The sequence below is a fragment of the Suncus etruscus genome, chromosome 6, assembly GCF_024139225.1.
Source record: "Suncus etruscus isolate mSunEtr1 chromosome 6, mSunEtr1.pri.cur, whole genome shotgun sequence".
Classification (NCBI taxonomy): domain Eukaryota; kingdom Metazoa; phylum Chordata; class Mammalia; order Eulipotyphla; family Soricidae; genus Suncus; species Suncus etruscus.
In genome coordinates this window covers 103201378-103223343 of record NC_064853.1, presented here as the reverse complement: position 1 = coordinate 103223343, position 21966 = coordinate 103201378, and the positions used below count along the sequence as shown (strand labels likewise).

Sequence of the window (21966 nt, the reverse complement as noted above, 5' to 3'; positions counted from 1 at the left end):
CTTCATTCTATTTCCTATACTCTTTCTACTTAGGCTTCTTGTAGGTTCTTTTCTTTTCTCACTCTTCACACTCTCTATGATTTATTGACATTTAATTAATCAATTGGCTTGAATAATTTTCCAAGTCGTTTTTGGGGAGACCATAAAGGTAACTCCCAGGAATATTTAGCCAACTGGAATAAGCACTTGTGTCACTGCTCCATCTATTATTTGGTCTTCTTTCTTTCTTCTTTCTTCCTTCCTTTCTTCCTTCCTTCCTTCCTTCCTTCCTTCCTTCCTTCCTTCCTTCCTTCCTTCCTTCCTTCCTTCCTTTCTTTCTTTCTTTCTTTCTTTCTTTCTTCCTTCCTTCCTTCCTTCCTTCCTTCCTTCCTTCCTTCCTTCCTTCCTTCCTTCCTTCCTTCCTTCCTTCCTTCCTTCCTTCCTTCCTTCCTTCCTTCCTTCCTTCCTTCCTTCCTTCCTTCCTTCCTTCCTTCTTCCCTCCCTCCCTCCCTGCTTTCCTGCTTTTCTTTCCCTGGCTCTGTGCTCAGGAAATATACCTGACAGTGTGTGGGGATCATAAGCAATGCTGAGATTCCAACAAGGGTCCTGGCAGAAGCCCCATACCAAGGACTAGTCATAATATGTGCACTATATCTTAGACCCATAAATTTTACTATTATCTGAGGCTTGGGGGCCCTCTGGAGTAACTTGTGGTAGTGTATTGGGATCCATTTGGTGCACAGGATAACCCAGGGATGCCACTTGTGATTTACCCTTGTACTGTCTCTCCAGCATCCTCCTTGGAGAGCTCTTGAGCCATCAGTTTATTCATCTATTATTTTGTAAAGAACCAGGAGTAGGAAGGGAAACAGGTGGGAGAGAGGTGATACCTGATATCTTAAAGGATATGCATGTAGACTAATGATAATGAAGAAACAAATTATAAAAATCTATGGGACACAACAAAAGCAGTAATTAGCAGGAAACTCACAGCATACAGGCCTACATAAAAAAAAAGAAAAGAAAAGAAAATCAACAACCTAAAAGCACACCTTAAATATCTGGAAAATATCTCGAAAAATATCAACAAAAGAACCCTGACACAAACAGACAAAAAACAATGCAATAAAACCAGAGCAGAAATCTACAGTATAGAGATAAAAAAAATGCAGAGAAACCCAGCTTAGGCTGAGACTGGCAGAATGCCTGAGAAATAGAGGGGTGAGTGCCCCTCCCACAAAAGACAATATAAGCTGAGAGGTGAAGCCTTTCCTCCGTTGAAGGAATACAGGCTTCTCCTGCCCAGAGTCACAAAATCAGCAGGAACCCCAGCTATGCCTTACTCTGCAGATGCACTTATCCCCTAATCAATGTATAGCAGCACAACACATAGAAAAACACACACACACACACACACACACACACACACATACACTTCAAAGGACCTATGGGAAAGCATCACAGAGTACCACCATGATTAAAGAATGATGATGATGAATCTGAAGACTCAAGTATAGGCCACCTACATGGCCTCTCTGAGAAAGACTTTAGGGAGGAAATTTGGAGGATGTTAAAGGAGCTCAAAGATGGGGCTGGTGAGGTGGCGCTAGAGGTAAGGTGTCTGTCTGCCTTGCAAGTGCTAGCCAAGGAAGGACTGTGGTTCGATCCCCCGGTGTCCCATATGGTCCCCCAAATCAGGGGCAATTTCTGAGCGCTTAGCCAGGAATAACTCCTGAGCATCAAATGGGTGTGGCCCAAAAAAAACAAAAACAAAAATAAATAAATAAATAAATAAAAAAGGAGCTCAAAGAATCCATAGAATTGGGCTGGAGCATTGGCGCAAGTGGTAGGGCATTTGTCTTGCACATGCTAACCTAGCACGGACTGCAGTTCGATCTCCTGGCATCCCATATGTTTCCCCCAAGCCAGGAGTGCTTTCTGAGTGCATAGCCAGGAGTAACCCCTGAGTATCACCGGGTGTGGTCCAAACCCCCCTCCCCAAAAGAAGAATTCATGGCACTAACTAAACAAACCACAAATAAAAATTAAGAAGTCATGAAATTATAAATAAGAAAACTCCAGACTGAAATATTAGGGCTAAAAAAACTTGGTAGCCAAAATGAAAACCTCACAAGAAAGCCTCACCAACAAAGTAACAGCTGCTAAAGACAGAATCAGTGAGTTGGAGGAGGAGATGCATAACAACTCCTTATAACAGAAGAGGCTAGAAAAGAGCCTTATAACAAATGATTAGACAATGGAAAAAAATCTTCAAAGAATGTGATCATATAAAAAATAGAGGTCTGCAATAAACTCAATAGAAATAACATAGTAATCATTGGAGTCTCAGAAGGACATAACTAAATATCCACACCAAAGCCAACAATACTAGAATTAAGAAACCAAAACTTTAAATGGGCCTGTTATACCGGCAGGCTGTGCGGGCAAAGGGTACACTCTTTAGACCATGGTGGTGGACAGTTGACACTGGTGTGGGATTAGCCCTAATTCATTGTATGTCTCAAATGAAAGACTTTGTAAATCACTATTATTTCAATAAAATGAAAAAGAAGAAAGAAGAGGAAGAAGGAAGAAGAAAAGAAGAAAGAAGAAAGAAAAAGAAGGAAGAAGAGAAGAATGAAGAGAATGAAGGAAGAAGGAAGAAGAGAAGAATATGAAAGAAGAAAGAAGGAAGAAGATGAAAGAAGATGAAAGAAGAAAGAAAAAGAAAAATGAAAGAAAGAAAGAAAAAGAGAAAGAAAGAGAGCAAGTGAGAGAGAAAGAAAGAGAAAGGAAGGAAGGAAGGAAGGAAGGAAAGAAAAAGAAATAAAAGAAAGAGAGAGGAAGGAAGAAAGGAAGGAAGGAAAAGGAAGGAAGGAAGGAAGGAAGGAAGGAAGGAAGGAAGGAAAAGGAAGGAAGGAAGGAAAAGGAAGGAAGGAAGGAAAAGGAAGGAAGGAAGGAAAAGGAAGGAAGGAAGGAAAAGGAAGGAAGGAAGGAAGGAAGGAAGGAAGGAAGGAAGGAAGGAAGGAAGGAAGGAAGGAAGGAAGGAAGGAAGGAAGGAAGGAAGGAGGAAATAAGCATGTTACTCGTAAACCTCCGGGGTGTAACCTACGACTGTTAGGTTAAGTGTCCCAGAAAACTACAATTCCCATAAAGCATTTCAGACTTTCGTGTCCCGCCTGCATACGCGAAATAGACGGGTGGACTACAACTCCCGTGATGCCTTTCTCATAACGCAAGCGCAGCGCAGAGGGCCACGTCGCTTTTCGTGGCGCCGGAGACCTTGCAGCTCAATCATGGCTTCCGCGGATTACCAGCGAGGGGGGAATGGCGGCGATGTTGGGGTCGCCTTCCAGCCCTATCTAGACACCCTGAAGCAAGAGCTGCAGCAGGGGGACCCGACCATTCTCTCAGTCCTGGCAGCGCTTCTCGTGGTACTGCTGACGTTGGGTAAAGCGGCGTCCGGCGTCTATGGAGGGTGTGGGCAGGTGGGGTTCAGGCCTGGTCTGCTCTGTGCTGACCGCTGACTTGGAGGGGGAGCGGGAGAGAGGAGAGGAGAAGAGAAGAGAAGAGAGACTCTCCTTTGGCCCTGCTGTTAATGGGGATCCCCGCAACCCTGCTATGCAGAGCACGAGGCTCCCCTTCCATCGCCCCTACTCTGAGACTCTCAAGTTGGATCTGTTTCCTTCCTACCTGAGTCCTGGTGGAGTAAAATGCCTAAGAGAAGGCCACCTTTGAAGAGGCCCCAGTTAAGGTAGAGGGTGCAAAGAAGTTGAATGAATAGTGACAGGCCATTCTTGGGGCGTGAGGGCCCGCACACAGGAGCGATGCTGTAATATAATGGTAACAACACTATATATGTAAGCTCCAGGTTAATGAAGTTTGGTGATAGATTTTTGATAACACCCCCACCCGTCATCTGCAAACTCTTGATCGTTCAGTCATACATGTTTACTCTTGATCATCAGTCATAAATGTGTATGTTTCTCTTTATTTCAGTGTTCTGGAAGATCATTGGAAGCAGAAGGGGCAGTCAACGAGCTGTACTTCTTGTCGGCCTTTGTGACTCCGGGAAAACACTGCTCTTTGTTAGAGTAAATATTTTGATTTTATGCTGCTCATAAGCTTGATAGGAAGTTTTTTTTTGTTTGTTTTTTTTTCGGCTACACCCGGTGATGCTCAGGGGTTACTCCTGGCTATACACTCAGAAATCACTCCTGGCTTGGGGGACCATATGGGATGCAGGGGGATGGAACTGCAGTCTATCCTAGGCTAGCGCGTGCAAGGCAGACGCCTCACGGCCTGCGCCACGCTCCAGCCCCTTGATAGGAAATTTTTTTTTTTTTTTTTTTTTTTTTTTTTTGGTTTTTGGGCCACACCTGGCGGTGCTCAGGGGTTACTCCTGGCTGTCTGCTCAGAAATAGCGCCTGGCAGGCACGGGGGACCATATGGGGACACCGGGATTCGAACCAACCACCTTTGGTCCTGGATCGGCTGCTTGCAAGACAAACGCCGCTATGCTATATCTCCGGGCCCTGATAGGAAATTTTAAGACATCCAGTTCTATGAGATTATGGTCTCTTTGGAAATGTGGCTGATGCTGAAAAATGGTGCATTTTAAACTTGATTTAAAAATAGATTTTTGGAAAGCCCACCAGGTGAAATACTTGGCCTATTTCTTAGCTTTCCTGACACTGACATTTACATCTTACCATTTAAGAGTTTAAGTACTGAACTTGTTATCCCTAAGGATGCCAAAAGTTGGAGGTAGAAGACAGGAATGTGTGTCTCTTTGCCCCTTGTATCTGTGAGGGATTGATTTCAGGTTCCAGCCTGTTGATGCCAGTCTTCTTATATATAGCACATCCTCCGGGATACTTTTAGATTGCTTATAAAGCCCAATAACACAATATCTAAATGCTGTGTAACCATATGTTCAAGGTATTATGATTAAGAAAAACGTTCATACTGGTTGATGTTGTAGCATTAACTACAGAATACCTGTGTGATCTACAGCTGATAAATACATGGATGTGAAATCTACCAAATGTCCTTGTAGGATGTATAGTTTTGTAACAAATTCATATATAAAATTTTCTTAGTGGGTCATTCATCTTTAACAATTTGGGTTACTTAGGCTTTATACAGTTAAACATTTGGGGTTTGCATTTTGTCCACATTTCATGTCCTCAGAGGCTATTCCTGACCTTATGCTCAGCCGTGACCCCTTGCAGAGGACCATATGTTGTGCAGCAGATTTAAACTGAGCCTTACATCCTGAACTAACTAATTCTTCTGCCTCTTTAATACTTTTAGAAATTAATATGTATATATATATATATTTTTTTTTTTTTTTGCTGTAAAGAGTAGCAAAGTTTTCCTCATTTTTCCTTTTCAGAGTATAAATTATTTCCCATCCACTAGAGAAGAAATACAATCTAATGATTTTTTTTTTTTTTTTTTTTTTTTTTTTTGGGTTTTTGGGTCACACCTGGCAGTGCTCAGAAATCGCTCCTGGCGATTTTGGGGGACCATATGGGATGCCGGGATTCGAACCACCAACCTTCTACATGTAAGGCAAATGCCTTAACCTCCATGCTATCTGGTCCCCAATCTAATCATTTTTAATGTTAAGGAATATTTATGGAAGGTTGATAAATTTAGTTTCTAATCTTTCAAAATAATAGTGTTTATTTTCCCACTTCTCACTGGGAAGAAGGAAATGAAGTTTGCTACCATATGAGATTTTCAACATGTAAAGGGAGAAGAACGCCTATAACCTCCCAGCTCTTGGAAGCCATACTTTTTTTGACCTTATACCTAAGAATTAAGTAGGACTCTTTGTTTGTTATGTATGTTGACTCTGATCATCTTTGTATTATCTTTTTTACAGTTGTTAACTGGTCTTTACAGAGACACTCAGACTTCTATTACTGACAGTTCTGCTGCATACAGAGTTACCAATAGCAGGGTAAGAGGTCCCATAAATGTTTGGAGATGAGATTTTCCTTTACTCTGGTGTTTAGAAAAGGTTGTTTCTAGGATGAATTCATCTGCAAGTGTGGTTATTTTCAGATTAATTTGTAACTAATTTTTTGGCAATACCCATCAGTGCTCTGAGCTGACTCTGGCTTTGCTCTCAGGTATCACTCCTGTTGAGGCTTGAGGGACCATGTGTGTTACCTGGGACTGAACCTGAGGTTGACTGCATGCAAGGCAAACACCCTACCAGCTGTATTCTTCTTCGGCCCTTTCATGGGCCATACCTGGTGGTGCTCAGGAATTACTCCTGGCTTTGTGCTCAGGAATTACTTATGGTGCTGGGGACCATACAGGATTATGGGAATTGAACCAGATCAGCTGTGTGCTAAGTAAATCCCTTCCCCTGCTGTACTATCACTCCAGCCTCCCCCGCCCACCTTTTTTTTTGTTTGTTTGTTTTCCAATAGAATGGCCAGTGGTTGGTCACATACAGTTGTTGAACTTCTGAAATGTGACTCAAATGGAGTCACTCAAATAGAGGGATGCTCCAAGTGTAAAAGGGACTGCAGATCTTAAGACTTATGGTATAAATAAGGATGTAGGAAATTATATTTTCTTGATTTTTTCAAGTTAAAAGAAAATATTAAACTAAGTAATGGATTGTTATGAATTTATTTTACCTATTTCCTTTTGGTCTTTATTTTTTTTATTTTTTTTATTTTTTGGTTTTTGGGCCACACCCGGTAACGCTCAGGGGTTACTCCTGGCTATGTGCTCAGAAGTTGCTCCTGGCTTGGGGGACCATATGGGACACCGGGGGATCGAACCGCGGTCCGTCCAAGGCTAGCGCAGGCAAGGCAGGCACCTTACCTTTAGCGCCACCGCCCGGCCCCAAAGCCTTTTGGTCTTTAATATGACCATCAGAGGGCTATATATGAAAATTGCACTTTTCTGTTGAATATATAGAACATTTCTCCTTTCTCCCTTTTGTTTTGGGGGGTGGGGCATACCGGCGGCACTCAGAGCTTCTCCTGGCTCTATACTTAGGCATCATTCCTGGCAGTGAGTGGAGGACTATGTGGGGTACCAGGGATTGAACCTGACTCGGCTACGTGCCAAGCAAACATTCTTCATGCTGTGCTATTGCTCTAGCCCCTCTTTTCTCTCATCTTCCAATCACTTTCTTATGCTTTAGCTCTGTTCTTTCTGGACAATATTGTGTCTTTTTATCAGTATTAAAAAGTGGACCATATGGGCTGGAGAGATAGCATGGAGGTAGGGTGGCGTGTGCCTTGTATGCAGAAGGACAGTGGTTCGAATCCCGGCATCCCATATGGTCCCCCGAGCTTGCCAGGAGCGATTTCTGAGTGTAGAACCAGGAGTAACGCTTGAACGCTGTCGGGTGTGACCCAAAAACCTAAATAAATAAATAAATAAATAAATAAATAAATAAATAAAAGTGAACTATATTTGCTGATATATCATTTTTATTCACTCATATTATATCATTTGCTCATATTATATATACAGAATTTTGACTGAGGATTTATAAATATAGTCTGCAAATATTTTATTTTATTTATTTATTTATTTTGTGGTTTTTGGGTTACACCCGGCAGTGCTCAGGGGTTACTCCTGGCTCCATGCTCAGAAATCGCTCCTGCCAGGCACGGGGGTCCATATGGGATGCCAGGATTCGAACCGATGACCTTCTACATGAAAGGCAAACGCCTTACCTTCATGCTATCTCTCCGGTCCCAAAATATTTTATTTTATTTTTTTACTGTTACTTTTATTTTGGGGCAGCACTTGGCAGTACTCAGGGCTTATTCCTGATTCTGTGCTCCGGTATCACTCCTGGTGGTGCTTGGGGAACCATAGTTGTGCCAGGAATCAAACCTGCATCAGCCAAATACAAAGCAAGCACCCTATTTAATTTATTATTGCTCCTGTGAATATTCGATGTAGTGAATTTCTGATAATTTAAGTGGATACTATTTTGTACTTGAACTCTGATATCAAACATTTATGTTGTGAACAGCAGAACTGAAGCACTGTCCTTATTGCTTTCCTTAGGGTTCAAGTTTGACCTTGATTGACCTCCCTGGCCATGAAAGCTTGAGACTTCAGTTCTTAGAGCGTTTTAAGTCTTCAGCCAGGTAAGTAACTATAAGGGTATTAAATGGCTTGTCTGAACTCTGCATAGTAAGATCAGTACGTTTGTTTTAGTGTTTTCTGTAAGGCAGCTTATGTCTGGGAGTGAGAAGAGTGTGGGTAGTGAAGTCAGACATATGAATGATAAGCCTACCTTTAGAAGATTTTATGAGGATTGTATGAAATAAAGTTTAAAAATTCATTTTTTCAGGGCAGGAGCTATAGCACAGCAGGTAGGGCATTTGCCTTGCACATGGTCCACCCAAGTTTGTTCCCTCACGTCTCATATAGTCCCCTGAATCTGTCAGGAGTAATTTCTGAGCAGAGCCAGGAGTAAATTCTGAGCACCATTGGGTGTGCCCAAAAGCCAAAAAAAAATTTTTTTTCATTTCCCAGGATGTATAGAAAGTATTAATTGGTCACAAAGGACAAATTTAATAATATGTAGAACTTAAAATCTAAGAAAAGAATTTTAGAATTAGGTAGAGTCCTAGAGGTTAATAAAAATCAAACATCTACTTTTTTATTTATTTTATTTTATTTATTTATTATTTTTTTTTTTGTGGTTTTTGGGTCACACCCAGCAGTGCTCAGGGGTTATTCCTGGCTCAGAAATTGCTCCTGGCAGGCACAGGAGACCATGTGGTACTCCGGGATTCGAACCAATGACCTCCTGCATGAAAGGCAAATGCCTTACCTCCATGCTATCTCTCCGGCCCCAATTTTTTGAATTTTTTGAATTTTGGGGACACACTCAGTGACGCTCAGGGTTACTTTGGGCTATGCGCTCAGAAATCGCTCTTGGTTTGGGGGACCATATGGGACACCAGGGGATTGAACTGCGGTTAGTCCTGAGTTACCACATGCAAGGCAAATGCCCTTCCGCTTCTGCCACCGCTCTGGTCCCCAAATATCTATTCTTAAATTACCTAAAATTGATGACAGAAAAGCACAGAATGACCTTTCTCATTTTTATTAATGCCCTAGTGATACTCCTAAAATTCCTAAAATTGCTGTCTGTAGTTTAAAATCCCGTGTTCTTTTGTTTCTGACACCACTAAGAACTTTAAAGAAAATCAGTGTTCCATACTAAATTACTTAAAAATACATTATAAAATAAAAAATAAAACGGAGCCAGAGTGATACTGCAGCAGTAAAGTGTTTGCCTTGCATGCAGCTGACCCAAGACAGACTTGGGTTTGATCCCCGGCGTCCCATATGATCCGCCAAGCCAGGAGTGATTTCTGAGCGCATAGCCAGGAATAACCCCTGAGCATCACTGGGTGTAGCCCCAAAACAAAACAAAAGTACATTATATTATTATTTTTGTTTTGAGCCATACTTGGCACTTAAGGCTAATTCTGGCTTTGTGCTTATTGATCAGTCTTGGTGGACTATATATAGTGCCTGGATTTAAAACCAGGCCAACCATGTACAAGGCCTTATTGCTCCGGCCCCTAAAGCACATTTTAATATCCATGAAATTAGGATGCTACTTATTGTTGATAGTATCCTGGAGGGTATTATTTTTGTTGTTGTTGTTGTTGTTATTCTTTTGTTTGGGGGCCATACCTACTAATGCTTAGGGCTTACTTTTGGCTCTGTGCTTAGGAATCACTTCTGGTGAAGATAGGGAACCATATGGGGTACTGTGGATTGAACCCAGCTTCACGTGCAGTACAGGCACCCTAACCCCTATACTATCTCTTCAACCCCTATAGTGTCCTAGTTTAATTGACTGTATATTTTCTTCTTAATTGTACCTGGAATGATGATATGTCTTTATATTGATGGTTTGACAGTTAAAAACAAGTTGATTATTTTAAGTCTATTTGACTTAGTATGTCCCTTGCCCAAAAGAAACTCGAGCTAAAATAGACACTCAACTGAATGGGAGAAAATACTTGCACACAATACTTAAGATAAAGAGCTGTATCCATGACTTATAAAACACTCAGAGCTCAACAGAACAAAAAAGTTTGAGATCTCATCCAAAAATCAGGAGAGGAAATAAACAGAAACTTCCCTTAAGAAGCTATTTAGGAAAAAAAAGAAGAAGCTATTTAGATGGCTAGTAACCATAAGAACAGGTGTTTATTGTCACTTATTAGAGAAATGCAAATCAAAACAATGAGATAGTTACCAGTGAGATTGGCATATATCAGGAAAACTGAAAACAACCAGTGTTGGTGCAATATGGTGAGAAGGTAATCCTTATTCCTTGGTGGAAAAGTCATCTTGTTCGGCCTCTATGGAGAGCTCTATAGAAGTTTCTCAGCAAAGAAAGAACTCCAGTAGCTGGAGATAGTACAGCAGATTAGGCAGTTGTCTTGCATGTAGCTGACCCAGTTTCCATTCCTGATATCCCATGGTTCCCCGAGCCCCGCCAGGAGTGATTCCTGAGTGCAGAGCATGGAATAAGCTCTGAGCATCGCTGAGTTTGGCACAAAAAAAGAAAAAGAAAAATCTCCCATACAAACCCAGTAATACCACTTTTAAGTATCCCCCCTCCCGAAAAAAACCCAAAACATCAATTCATTGCATAATAGCCAGATATTATAGAAATAACTCATACCTAGCTATTGATCAAGGAGTTAATCAAGAATTAATATATATACAATGGAGAACTGTGCGACTATAAGAAAAAATGGAATCAGAATTTGCTGCTATGGGGATGAGAGTCAGTTCATGTTGAACGAAGTCAATCAGGAGAGGGACCTATATCAAATGATTTCTCTCACATGTTGGATAATATATATATATTTGCAGCAAATGAAAAAAGGCAATAGAACTGGAGAACTGATCTATAGAACTTGTTCTGGGATTAGGATGGGGGAAATAGGAAGGGTTATTGGGACATTTGTTGAGGGAAGCAGGTATTTTGGTGATGGGTATCATGTTGGAACAATGATACTGGGATAGAATGCATGAAATTATCATGACAGTACTCTAAGGTACTGTACTTGATAAAAATAGGTGGAATAATGATCTTCCTCTTTGTTCCTGTTATCACAGTTCTATTTAAATGCTTTCTTTTTTCTTTGGTTTTGGGCCGGTGACGCTCAGGGGTTACTCCTGGCTATGCGCTCAGAAGTCACTCCTGGCTTGGGGGACCATATGGGATGCCGGGGAATCGAACCACGGTCTGTCCTAGGCTAGCGCTCTCAAGGCAGACACCTTACCTTTTTTTTTTTTTTTTTTTTTTTTTTTTAAGATTGTTTTTTTTTTTGGTTTTTGGGTCATACCTGGCAGTGCTCAGGGGTTAATCCTGGCTCTAGGCTCAGAAATCGCTCCTGGCAGGCTCAGAGGACCATATTGGATGCCGGGATTTGAACCACCAACCTTCTGCATGCAAGGCAAATGCCCTACCTCCATGCTATCTCTCCAGCTCCTATATATATGCTTTCTTGATCTTGGAGGGCAAGCATCATTTTATGTTGTCTTTTTAGCTTAGCAGTCCTTATTTGGTGTGCACACCTGCAGATTAGCACCTTTTGTGCTGTTCATTATGATTGAACTTTATACAGTTAAGGAGACCTTTTTTTCAATATAATGCTGCCTATAATACTGTTATTTTTTTTTTTTGTGGTTTTTTTTTTGGGGGGGGTCACACCCGGCAGTGCTCAGGGGTTATTTCTGGCTCCAGGCTCAGAAATTGCTCCTGGCAGGCATGGGGGACCATATGGGGTGCCGGGATTCGAACCGATGACCTCCTGCATGAAAGGCAAATGCCTTACCTTCATGCTATCTCTCCGGCCCCCTATAATACTGTTATAAGTTCCTACACTGTTATTTTTTTTTTTTTGCCTTCCAGGGCGGTGGTGTTTGTTGTAGATAGTGCAACATTTCAGCGCGAGGTGAAAGATGTGGCCGAGTTTCTTTATCAAGTCCTCATTGACAGTATGAATCTGAAAAACACACCTTCATTCTTGATTGCCTGCAATAAACAAGGTATGTTTTGGTGGCAAAAATTGATATTTTTTTTTGTAATTGCTACTAAGAATTAATTTAGCTGTCTTTAATTGTTGTTAGTAAGGGTGATAATGAACTGAAGGATTTGTAAATCTTTGTAACCCCTACATTTAATTAGTCTTACTAGGTTGTTTTAAGGACCGAGAGACTCGGCAAGTTTTCTTTGGTACATCCTCTTTTTGGTGGTGGTGGGGTGCACATCCGACAGCACTCAGGGGTTACTCCAGGCTCTGTGTTCAGAAATCGCTCCTGGCTCAGGGGACCATATGGGAAGCCGGGGATTGAACCTGAGTCCGTCCTGGTTCAGCCATGTGCAAGGCAAATGCCCTACCACTGTGCTACTACTCCGGCTCTACATCTCTCTTTTTAAAAGACAAATCATTTTATTGATAGGCTATGTTTTCAGACTAACAGTGTTATGGCATGTAAACGACTGGACAGTCAGGATGGAGGATGGCCTTTAAAAAAGATTACCATCCATTCATAACTTTAAAAGCTTAAATTTTATTGTTACCAACTTCTAAAAGCTTTGGGGCCACAGAGATAATACAATGGATAGAGCACTTGCATTGCCTATGGCTGAGCTGGTTTCAATTCCATAAATCCCATGTGGTCCCCTGAGCAACAACAAGAATTTTGTTTAGGATCCAGAGAGATAGCACAGCAGCGTTTGCCTTGCAAGCAGCCGATCCGGAACCAAAGGTGGTTGGTTCGAATCCCGGTGTCCCATATGGTCCCCCGTGCCTGCCAGGAGTAACCTCTGAGCACCGCTGGATGTGGCCCAACAACCAACCTATCAATTAACCAGTCAATAAATTAAAAAAAAAATAAAAAAGAAATGCACTCACTTTATGACAGGGTATTAGGTGTGGGGATAAAGGCTTTTTTTTCCACTTATTTTAAAAAAAAAATAAAAAAGAAATGCACTCACTTTATGACAGGGTATTAGGTGTGGGGATAAAGGCTTTTTTTCCACTTATTTTAAGATTCACAGAGCTAGTAGATTTTCTTTTTTATACTAGCTGACTTTACAAATGTTAACATAAGAGTTCTCTTGTGTGTGAAAAACTTGTGAAAAAGCTAAGGTCAATTTCAGGGTCACCAGCTTAACATTATAAGTATTTTTTATAAGTTTTATTTTTAGGAAAATCTACATATGCAGATAAAAAGTTTATTTTGATAATAATGCTACTAAATAATAAAAAGCTTTTTTTTTTATAAAAAATAAACTTTGGCTTAAGTAAGTTTCTGTATTGTTTTAAAAATATAATAATTCCTCTCTTCCTTACAGACATTACAATGGCAAAGTCAGCAAAATTAATTCAGCAGCAGCTTGAGAAAGAACTGTAAGTATGGCAAAGTCCTATTGATTGACTATTACAACAAACAGTAAACATGAGAAAATTATGAAAATTTGACTTTTGATAACCACAGTTTGCCTGGGGAAATGTGTGAAATATACTTGTTAATAATTGATAGTAACAAACACAAATGGATGCATATACATATTTTAAAAGTCTCATAAAAAGAAGGTATCAGATTTATTGAAACTATATGCCCAGTATTTCTTAAACTATCATTAGTACCTCATTTATAGTCCATATAAAATGCTTTAACAGATTTTAAAACCATGGGAAGTTTTCACAGTAAAAATTACAAAAATATAAAATTAAAAAAAAAATGTGGCCAGAGAGATAGCATGGAGATAAGGTGTTTGCCTTGCATGCAGAAGGATGGTGGTTCTAATCCTGACATCCTGCATGGTCCCACGAGCCTGCCAGCAACGGTATCTGAGTATAGAGCCAGGAGTAACTCCTGAACGCTGCCAGGTGTGACCCAAAAACCAAATAAAATTAAATTAAATTAAAAAAAAAAAAACATGGGAAGTTTTTTTAATAATGTAAGAAAATAACATACTGGAAGAATATAAAATGTTTGTGCTATTTCATAGCTTGTTTTTCAAGTTACATGGCAATATTACTGATTTAAGTAACTAAAAATTTTCAAATTGAACTATAAACGTGAATTTTAAGATTCTAACTTGTGAGTTCTGCCATTTTGTAAAAGCTAGAGCATATTTCCATTGAAGATACCCTTAAATTACATTAAGGCAGATACTTTAATTTTTATTGAAGTATAACATGATTTTTTAAGGCAAGTTCTAGTCTTTTTTTTTTAACTGTCATATATTGTAGTTTTCTTTATTTTAATTAATATCTTTATTTAAACACCTTGATTACAAACATGATTGTGGTTGGGTTTCTTTTAATTGTTAAAATACATGTCCGTTATCTTGAATGCAAGTTCTATTTTCTTTTGCTGTTCTGATTTCTTAAAGAAAGCGATCTAATAAAATCTATAAATTCAACTTTAGAGTGTTTTGCACTGTGGTCTAAAGGTATAATCCCTTATTCATTTATTAAACATCTGTTACATGCCAAATATATAGCATCAGGTATAGCATCCGTGGTGCAGGTATTCAAGATCTATACTCAGGATGAGAAATGGGATTATAGTACCTGTACTCGTGAGTTTAATCTCTAGTGACTGGTTTGCTTTTAGGGGCTGTCAAATTCCTGCTCAGGGTTTGCAAGCCAACAGTATATTTTTAAAGTGCAGGTAAAAAAAAAAAAAAAAAGAAAAGAAAGAAAAATGGCTAGAGAGAAAGTACCAGGTTACTGCTCTTGCCTTGTTTCACACTGACCTCAGTCAAAACTTCAGCACCACATAGAGTCTCATAGCACTAGGGATAGGAATCACTCTCAGGCACCACTAGGAGTAAACGTTGAGGTCTACTGGATATGGCCCAAACACTCCAAATAAAATAAGTAAAATGCTACGTAAAATAAAAAAGCAGAATCAAAAAGTGAGAAGAGGGTTGGAAGTATAGCATAGCAGGTAGGGTGTTTGCCTTGCCTTGCCTTGGGTTCACTTCCTGGCATCCCATATGTTCCCCAAGCACTGAATGCAGGTATGACCCCTGAATGCAGAGCCGGGAGTAGCCCTTGAGCACCACTGGATATGGCCCCCCAAAAAAACTAAACAAAGGCTTGCTGGCTTGCTTACATAACTCGGTAACATTTACTTGTACTTACCAGATTATTTTATATATTTTTATTGGGAGAAATACATTTAATAAGAGCACAGGCCTGCACTGCATGTAGAGTGTTTGTCTTGCACGAGGTAGACCTGGGTTCGATCCCCAGTATCCCAAATGGTCCCCCAAGCCCGCCAGGAGAGTTCCTGGGCGATTCCTGAGCATAGATTCAGGAAGTAACCCCTGAGCACTGCTGGGTGGGGCCCCCAAATAAAAAAAACAAAAACACAGACCTATTACCACCTCTACATTTATAAGTGTATAATATTTTATATAAGGAGATATATTTATATTGCTATGTTCCTAAAATATTACTGTGAAAGATTTGTAATCCACTTTGGTCACAATAAAAATTATTAATAGGAGCTGGAGAAATAGCATGGAGGCAGGGCATTTGCCTTGTATGCAGAAGGACGGTGATTCGAATCCCGGCATCCCATATGGTCCCCAGTGCCTGCCAGGAGCAATTTCTGAGCAGAGTCAGGAGTAACCCCTAAGCACTGCCGGGTGTGACCCAAAAACAAAAACAATAACAAAAATTATTAATAAAAGAAAAGGTGATATATATAAATAATTTTCCTAGGCATCATGATTTACACTACTAAGTTATTGGTAGGGTTCATGCATCGTCCTCTCTACTGCTATCACCTCCACTGCTCCTTATCCATTAAGCTTCCTGCTATACACCAGTTCTCTGCTTCTGTTGCCTTTGGGCATTTGTTCAAGGATGTGATAAAGAATAAAGTTGAAGAGATGTCTAGAACAAGGAGGATGCTGGAGTCAGGATGTGTTAGACTGGCGAAGTGTACTTTGCACACTGACCTGCCAGTTCCCGGAAACCCTGTGCTATTATTTATTATTCTGTTGGAGCCTTTACTGAGGTTCCCTCATGTCAGCAGAGCTGACAGCAAGGTGGATTTGACAGCTGAATGTATTCAGCAAATCATAGCACAAAGTAGCTCAAAGTTCAGGTGTATTTATCTTACATTTAAAGGAATATGTATGTTGAGTTCAAAGAGTAGTAAAATGATTATCTATAGACGCACTGGTTTGTTTAGAAGGTCCAGTGTTGCCCTTCTCTAAAGCTTTTCCCCTTAGAGGTCAGTAATATCTTGAATTATTTTTTCATTTTGTTTTGGTTGGCCACACCCATTTGATGCTCAGGGGTTACTCCTGGCTAAGTGCTCAGAAATTGCCCCTGGCTTGGGGGGACCATATGGGACACCAGGGGTTCGAACCTTGGTCCTTCCTTGGCTAGCGCTTGCAAGGCAGACACCTTGCCTCTAGCGCCTCGCTGGCCCCATTTTTTTATTTTTTAAAAATTATTTTCTTGACCAGGAATATACATTATATTTGCATGTATATAAACACAGCTTTGTTTAGGAGTTTCTTTTGTTGTTTGTTTTGTGAGGCAAAAGATAGTGTTCAAGAGATAAAACTAGAGCAGGGGTGGTGAACAGGATTTTTACCCTCACTCAAAATGGCAAAATACAATATGTGTTTAATATATTATTGTTAAAATTAGATGCTTTTGTGTGAGTGTTTGTCTGTTTTGGCAGGTCACTGAGTGGTGTGGCTCTCTGACTCTCACAGTTTAAAATTTTGGCTCTTTGTGTCGAACTTGTTCGCCACCTGTAGCATTAAATAATTAACGATGGGGCTGGATGGTGGTGGATGGCGATGGATTTCTCTCTGCCATCCCAGGCCACGTGGCTCCGCAACCCCATCCAGCCAGCGGGTCCCAGGCCCAGGTGATCGGCGTAATCAAGACTCACTCACAGGCAGGCATCAGGAAGCATCATCTTTATTCATGCCCTAACCACCACAGGCGTGTGGCCTATCTCATAACCTTTCAAGCATTCGGCCATTCTTAGCCCTGCATCTTATAATTCAGCCTTCTTCCTTTGGCCTCCATCCTGGTCAAAGACCAAAAGAGGCAAAGAACCTAAAGCCCGTGAGCGCAGCAGGGCAGACCCCTAATCCCCTGGCTCCAGGGTTATCCACCTATTCCAAGACCCCTCCCAGGAATGGGCGGGGTCTTGCAGGTAAGGTCACACCTAATATTCAGTTCCCAAGACCCCTCCCATTAATGGGCGGGTCTCAGATAGGTACACCAACATTTCCCCCTTTTCTGAAATATAAAGACCCTTTTGTAATTCTGACTCCACCTTTAGCCAAAGGTGGGTAAATATTTTCATACAACAACGTAATAAAGTGAAAATTAATATACCAGCCCTTTTCAAAAACATAACATTTTTGCAAAATATACTATACACCTGTAACTTAAAATTCCTTTAATGCTTTTTTACCAAGCACTATTTCGGAACTTTCACGTTCCTATACTTTTAAACTATATTGGGGGAACTTTCTGTTCCTATTAACCTTCCCTACACACAAGTACTACAGCATAAATGCATAACATACGGGGCTGGGAAGGTGGCGCTAGAGGTAAGGTGTCTGCCTTGCAAGCGCTAGCGTAGGACGGACCATGGTTCGATCCCCCAGCGTCCCATATGGTCCTCCCAAGCCAGGGGCGATTTCTGAGCGCATAGCCAGGAGTAACCCCTGAGCATCAAATGGGTGTGGCCCAAAAACCAAAAAAAAAAAAAAATGCATAACATACATTTTAAAAACAGGCTAAGTACATTAAAATACACACAGTAAAACATTTTGCAATTGAAAATATTAACTGGAAAACAAAACATTTAAATTATAAAGAAAATGACTTAATTAAGACAAAGATGCAGGCGGTTAGAAATCAGATCTTAAATGGGCTAAGCCAGGGGTCTGCAACCTTTCAGACATAAAGAGCCACTTGGACCCGTTTCCGAAGGAAACTGGGAGCCGCAAAACCATTGCAACATTTAAAACAAATATAACACTGCATATATTGTTTCTTACCTTAATGCTATATACGTCACCAGGTACGGCTGCCTCCATTGGCTCCGCTCCTCAGCTCCGCCTCACTGCTATAGATATAGCGGAGAGAAGCGGAGCTGAGATTAAAGCAGTATTTTTTTTTTCTGACATCGGCTCCGGAGCCGCGGCAAGCCTTCAAAAGAGCCGCATGCGGCTCCGGAGCCGCAGGTTGCCGACACCTGGGCTAAGCTGTATTACCTCCCTATTTTTTTTTTTTTTTGTGGTTTTTGGGTCACACCCGGCAGTGCTCAGGAGTTTTTTCTGGCTCCGTGCTCAGAAATTGCTCCTGGCATGCAAGGGGACCATATGGGACACCGGGATTCGAACTGATGACCTTCTGCATGCTATCTCTCCGGCCCCCTATTTTTTTTTTTTTTTTTATTTTTGGGCCACACCCGGTAATGCTCAGGGGTTACTCCTGGCTATGTGCTCAGAAGTTGCTCCTGGCATGGGGGACCATATGGGACACTGGGGGATCGAACCGCGGTCCGTCCAAGGCTAGCGCAGGCAAGGCAGGCACCTTACCTTTAGCGCCACCGCCCGGCCCCTATTTTTTTTTTTTTTAAACCACTAACTCACTAAAACTTTTGGTGTACCTATCTGAGACCCGCCCATTAATGGGAGGGGTCTTGGGAACTGGCAGGTCTCAGATAGGTACACCAACAGCCACCCCTGCTCTAGAGTGCATATATGCAAGCAAAGAAATATTGAGACCAGCAATCAAGGGAGAATACGAGCTTGGAGAGAAAGCCTGTTTTGTTTTGTTTTTTAAATGAGGATTCTCCACTAATTTATCTGCAGTGATACAACACCAAGAAATGCCTTATTTATTTTTTATTTTTTTTAATTTATTTAAACACCTTAATTACATACATGGTTGTGTTTGGGTTTCAGTCATGTAAAGAACACCACCCATCACCAGTGCAACATTCCCATCACCAATGTCCCAAGTCTCCCTTCTCCCCACCCGTCCCCCGCCTGTACTCTAGACAGGCTCTCCATTTTTCTCATACATTCTCGTTATTAGGACAGTTCAAAATGTAGTTATTTCCCTAAATAAACTCATTACTCTTGTGGTGAGCTTCCTGAGGTGAGCTGGAACTTCCAGCTCTTTTCTCTTTTGTGTCTGAAAATTATTATTACAAGGGTGTCTTTCATTTTTCTTAAAACCCATAGATGAGTGAGACCATTCTGCATTTTTCTCTCTCTCTCTGACTTATTTCACTCAGCATAATAGATTCCGTGTACATCCATGTATAGGAAAATTTCATGACTTCATCTCTCCTGACAGCTGCATAATATTCCATTGTGTATATGTACCACAGTTTCTTTAGCCATTCGTCTATTGAAGGGCATCTTGGTTGTTTCCAGAGTCTTGCTATGGTAAATAGTGCTGCAATGAATATAGGTGTAAGGAAGGGGTTTTTGTATTGTATTTTTGTGTTCCTAGGGTATATTCCTAGGAGTGGTATAGCTGGATCGTATGGGAGCTCGATTTCCAGTTTTTGGAGGAATCTCCATATCGCTTTCCATAAAGGTTGAACTAGACGGCATTCCCACCAGCAGTGGATAAGAGTTCCTTTCTCTCCACATCCCCGCCAACACTGTTTATTCTCATTCTTTGTGATGTGTGCCATTCTCTGGGGTGTGAGGTGGTATCTCATTGTTGTTTTGATTTGCATCTCCCTGATGATTAGTGATGTGGAACATTTTTTCATATGTCTTTTGGCCATGTGTAAGAAATGCCTTATTTTGCATGAAAGTCCTACAAGTGCTTCTGGGAGGCAGAAAGGGGTGGGGCTTGTGTGCTCTTTGTTTGGACCAGCAGGTGGCAGTAAAGTGACCTACTAAGAGAGATTTTGATGGTGAGCAAATTTTCATTATGTCTAATTGGATATGAAAATCTGGGGTTTGGGGGTTTCTTAGTTCTATATCCAGTTCTTTATCTGTAATGTGAATGCTCTGTCTACCCAAAGTAAATTCTCAGAAATTCATTTTTAAATAACAGCACGATTTTTTAAAATGGCATCAGGCAGCACTCTCTAGTGGCAGTGAGCACCAGACTGCAGCCTGTGACACAAGACTGACCTGTGTCTTGGAGCTATGCAAGATGGGACTGCTGCCTTCTCCATGTGACCAGCATGTGACCATATGCTCTGACTAGCATATTCATGTCATTGAAGATTTAAACCACTACTGAACACTGTAGGAGCTAGTATTTTCCAAAGTCTCTCTGTTACTAGGCAAATGTTACTTGTAGCTTCCTGACTGTTGCCTTTTGCCTTGCAGGAACACTTTACGAGTCACCCGTTCTGCTGCCCCCAGCACACTGGACAGCTCCAGCGCTGTTCCTGCTCAGCTTGGAAAGAAAGGAAAAGAGTTTGAATTTTCACAGTTGCCCCTCAAAGTGGAGTTTCTGGAGTGCAGCGCCAAGGGTGGGAGCACCGGCTCGGCAGACATCCAGGACCTGGAGAAATGGCTGGCCAAAATTGCTTGAGCGAAATCATGCTGGGCTTAGTTGTGTATATGTGTGGGGAAAGAGTGTTATTGGTAAAGGCAGGAGACAGGATGTAGTTACAAACATATCCTCATGGGGACAAATGATCGTTGGAACCAATTTGATACATTTGATTATTAAGTTCATGTCCCCCTCCTTCCAAACTTATAATTCATGTCTCCCCTTTGTTCAGTGTTCCCCTTTTGCTTACATGTAGTTCTTGATGTAGATTCAGTCTTTATGACACAACATGCTAACTCTATGAGGAGAGGGTCTTATCATGGAAAAGTTTTCTTAACCTCTCCTTTGGTTTGTGGGTCCCTTTTTTCTAGAAACAAACCTGCCCAAAATGAGAACACACTAATTGCCCTCACTCTTTTTTTTTGGGCCACATCCGGCAGCGCTCAGGGGTTACTCCTGGTTATCTGCTCAGAAATCACTCCTGGCAGGCACGGGGGACCATATGGAATGCCGGGATTTGAACCAACCACCTTAGGTCCTGGATTGGCTGCTTGCAAGGCAAACGCCACTGTGCTATCTCTCTGCCCCTTCCCTCACTCTCGTAAGCAGTACACATCTGGTCCTTTGTGGCTTCTCACCGGTGTTGTACATTGACCATAGAGTGTGGTGGCGAAGTCAACACTAGGTGTGCTCTTCAAAAGCTCAATGACTTGACCATGTTTCTACCTCGTAGCACATAGGGTCAAAACTGTCATGAACCCTGGGATCATTCCTAGGTAATGGGCTCTAGACTAGGCTGCATCCCTGCATCACTGATGTCCAGGGTCTAGTGTTTGCTGGTGGTTTCCTATACAAGGGAGAAAACAGAGTTTTTGTAGCTGTCATGTGAAGTAGCTCAGGGCTCCTGGACTGCCTTCACTTGCTGTCTGATCAGCTCTAGTTTGACGCTTAAATGCTGTGCAACAAATACAGAGTGACAAAAGTTCTCTCGATTTTTTTAAATACAGGTACCACAATCAGTGGCGCTGGGGGAAGAGGCATGTCAGGGATACTTCTAGCCTAGCAAGAGGGCACCAGGCCATACTTGGTTTAGGGTGGGGTTGGGGAACTCTACAGGAATGCTACAGGTGGAGTATGTGTCCTACCACTGAGTTGTTTTCCTTTCCTTTGTCTATTTTTGAACATTTTATTTTTTTAAACCTGCTTTTTAGAGTAAAGTACTTTGCTGTCTCTATCATATTTTTTAAAAGGATTTTATAAATTATTATGACATTTCTTGGTAAATAAACTGGTGTAAAGCAATTAGAGTGGTTCAGTAAGTACAATTGGGAGCATATATTAGGATTCAGGCAAACTCCCAGGGTTTGAAGATTGCACAGCACACTTTCTGTGAATCACACACATG

At 41.2% G+C, this 21966-nt stretch overlaps 1 protein-coding gene across 1 annotated transcript; it reads left to right on the top strand.

Annotated features, from left to right (window-relative positions):
• Positions 1 to 3238: 3238 nt before the first annotated feature.
• SRPRB (SRP receptor subunit beta) lies at positions 3239 to 20975 on the top strand. The gene is made up of 7 exons (XM_049775996.1): positions 3239 to 3429; positions 3979 to 4073; positions 5873 to 5950; positions 8038 to 8120; positions 11930 to 12066; positions 13379 to 13433; positions 20393 to 20975. Exons 1-7 carry the CDS (start codon positions 3276 to 3278, stop codon positions 20598 to 20600), a joined length of 810 nt encoding a protein of 269 aa, XP_049631953.1. The 5' UTR covers positions 3239 to 3275; the 3' UTR covers positions 20601 to 20975.
• The last annotated feature ends 991 nt before the right edge of the window (positions 20976 to 21966 follow it).

What these genes read in the sequence shown, in the direction of transcription:
- SRPRB (XM_049775996.1), top strand. Translation starts at nt 3,276, where the DNA reads ATGGCTTCCGCGGATTACCAGCGAGGGGGGAATGGCGGCGATGTTGGG. An exon ending in CGTGGTACTGCTGACGTTGG is followed by an intron (nt 3,430 to 3,978) that starts GTAAAGCGGCGT and finishes TCTTTATTTCAG; the next exon opens with TGTTCTGGAAGATCATTGGA. An exon ending in CAGCAGCTTGAGAAAGAACT is followed by an intron (nt 13,434 to 20,392) that starts GTAAGTATGGCA and finishes TTTGCCTTGCAG; the next exon opens with GAACACTTTACGAGTCACCC.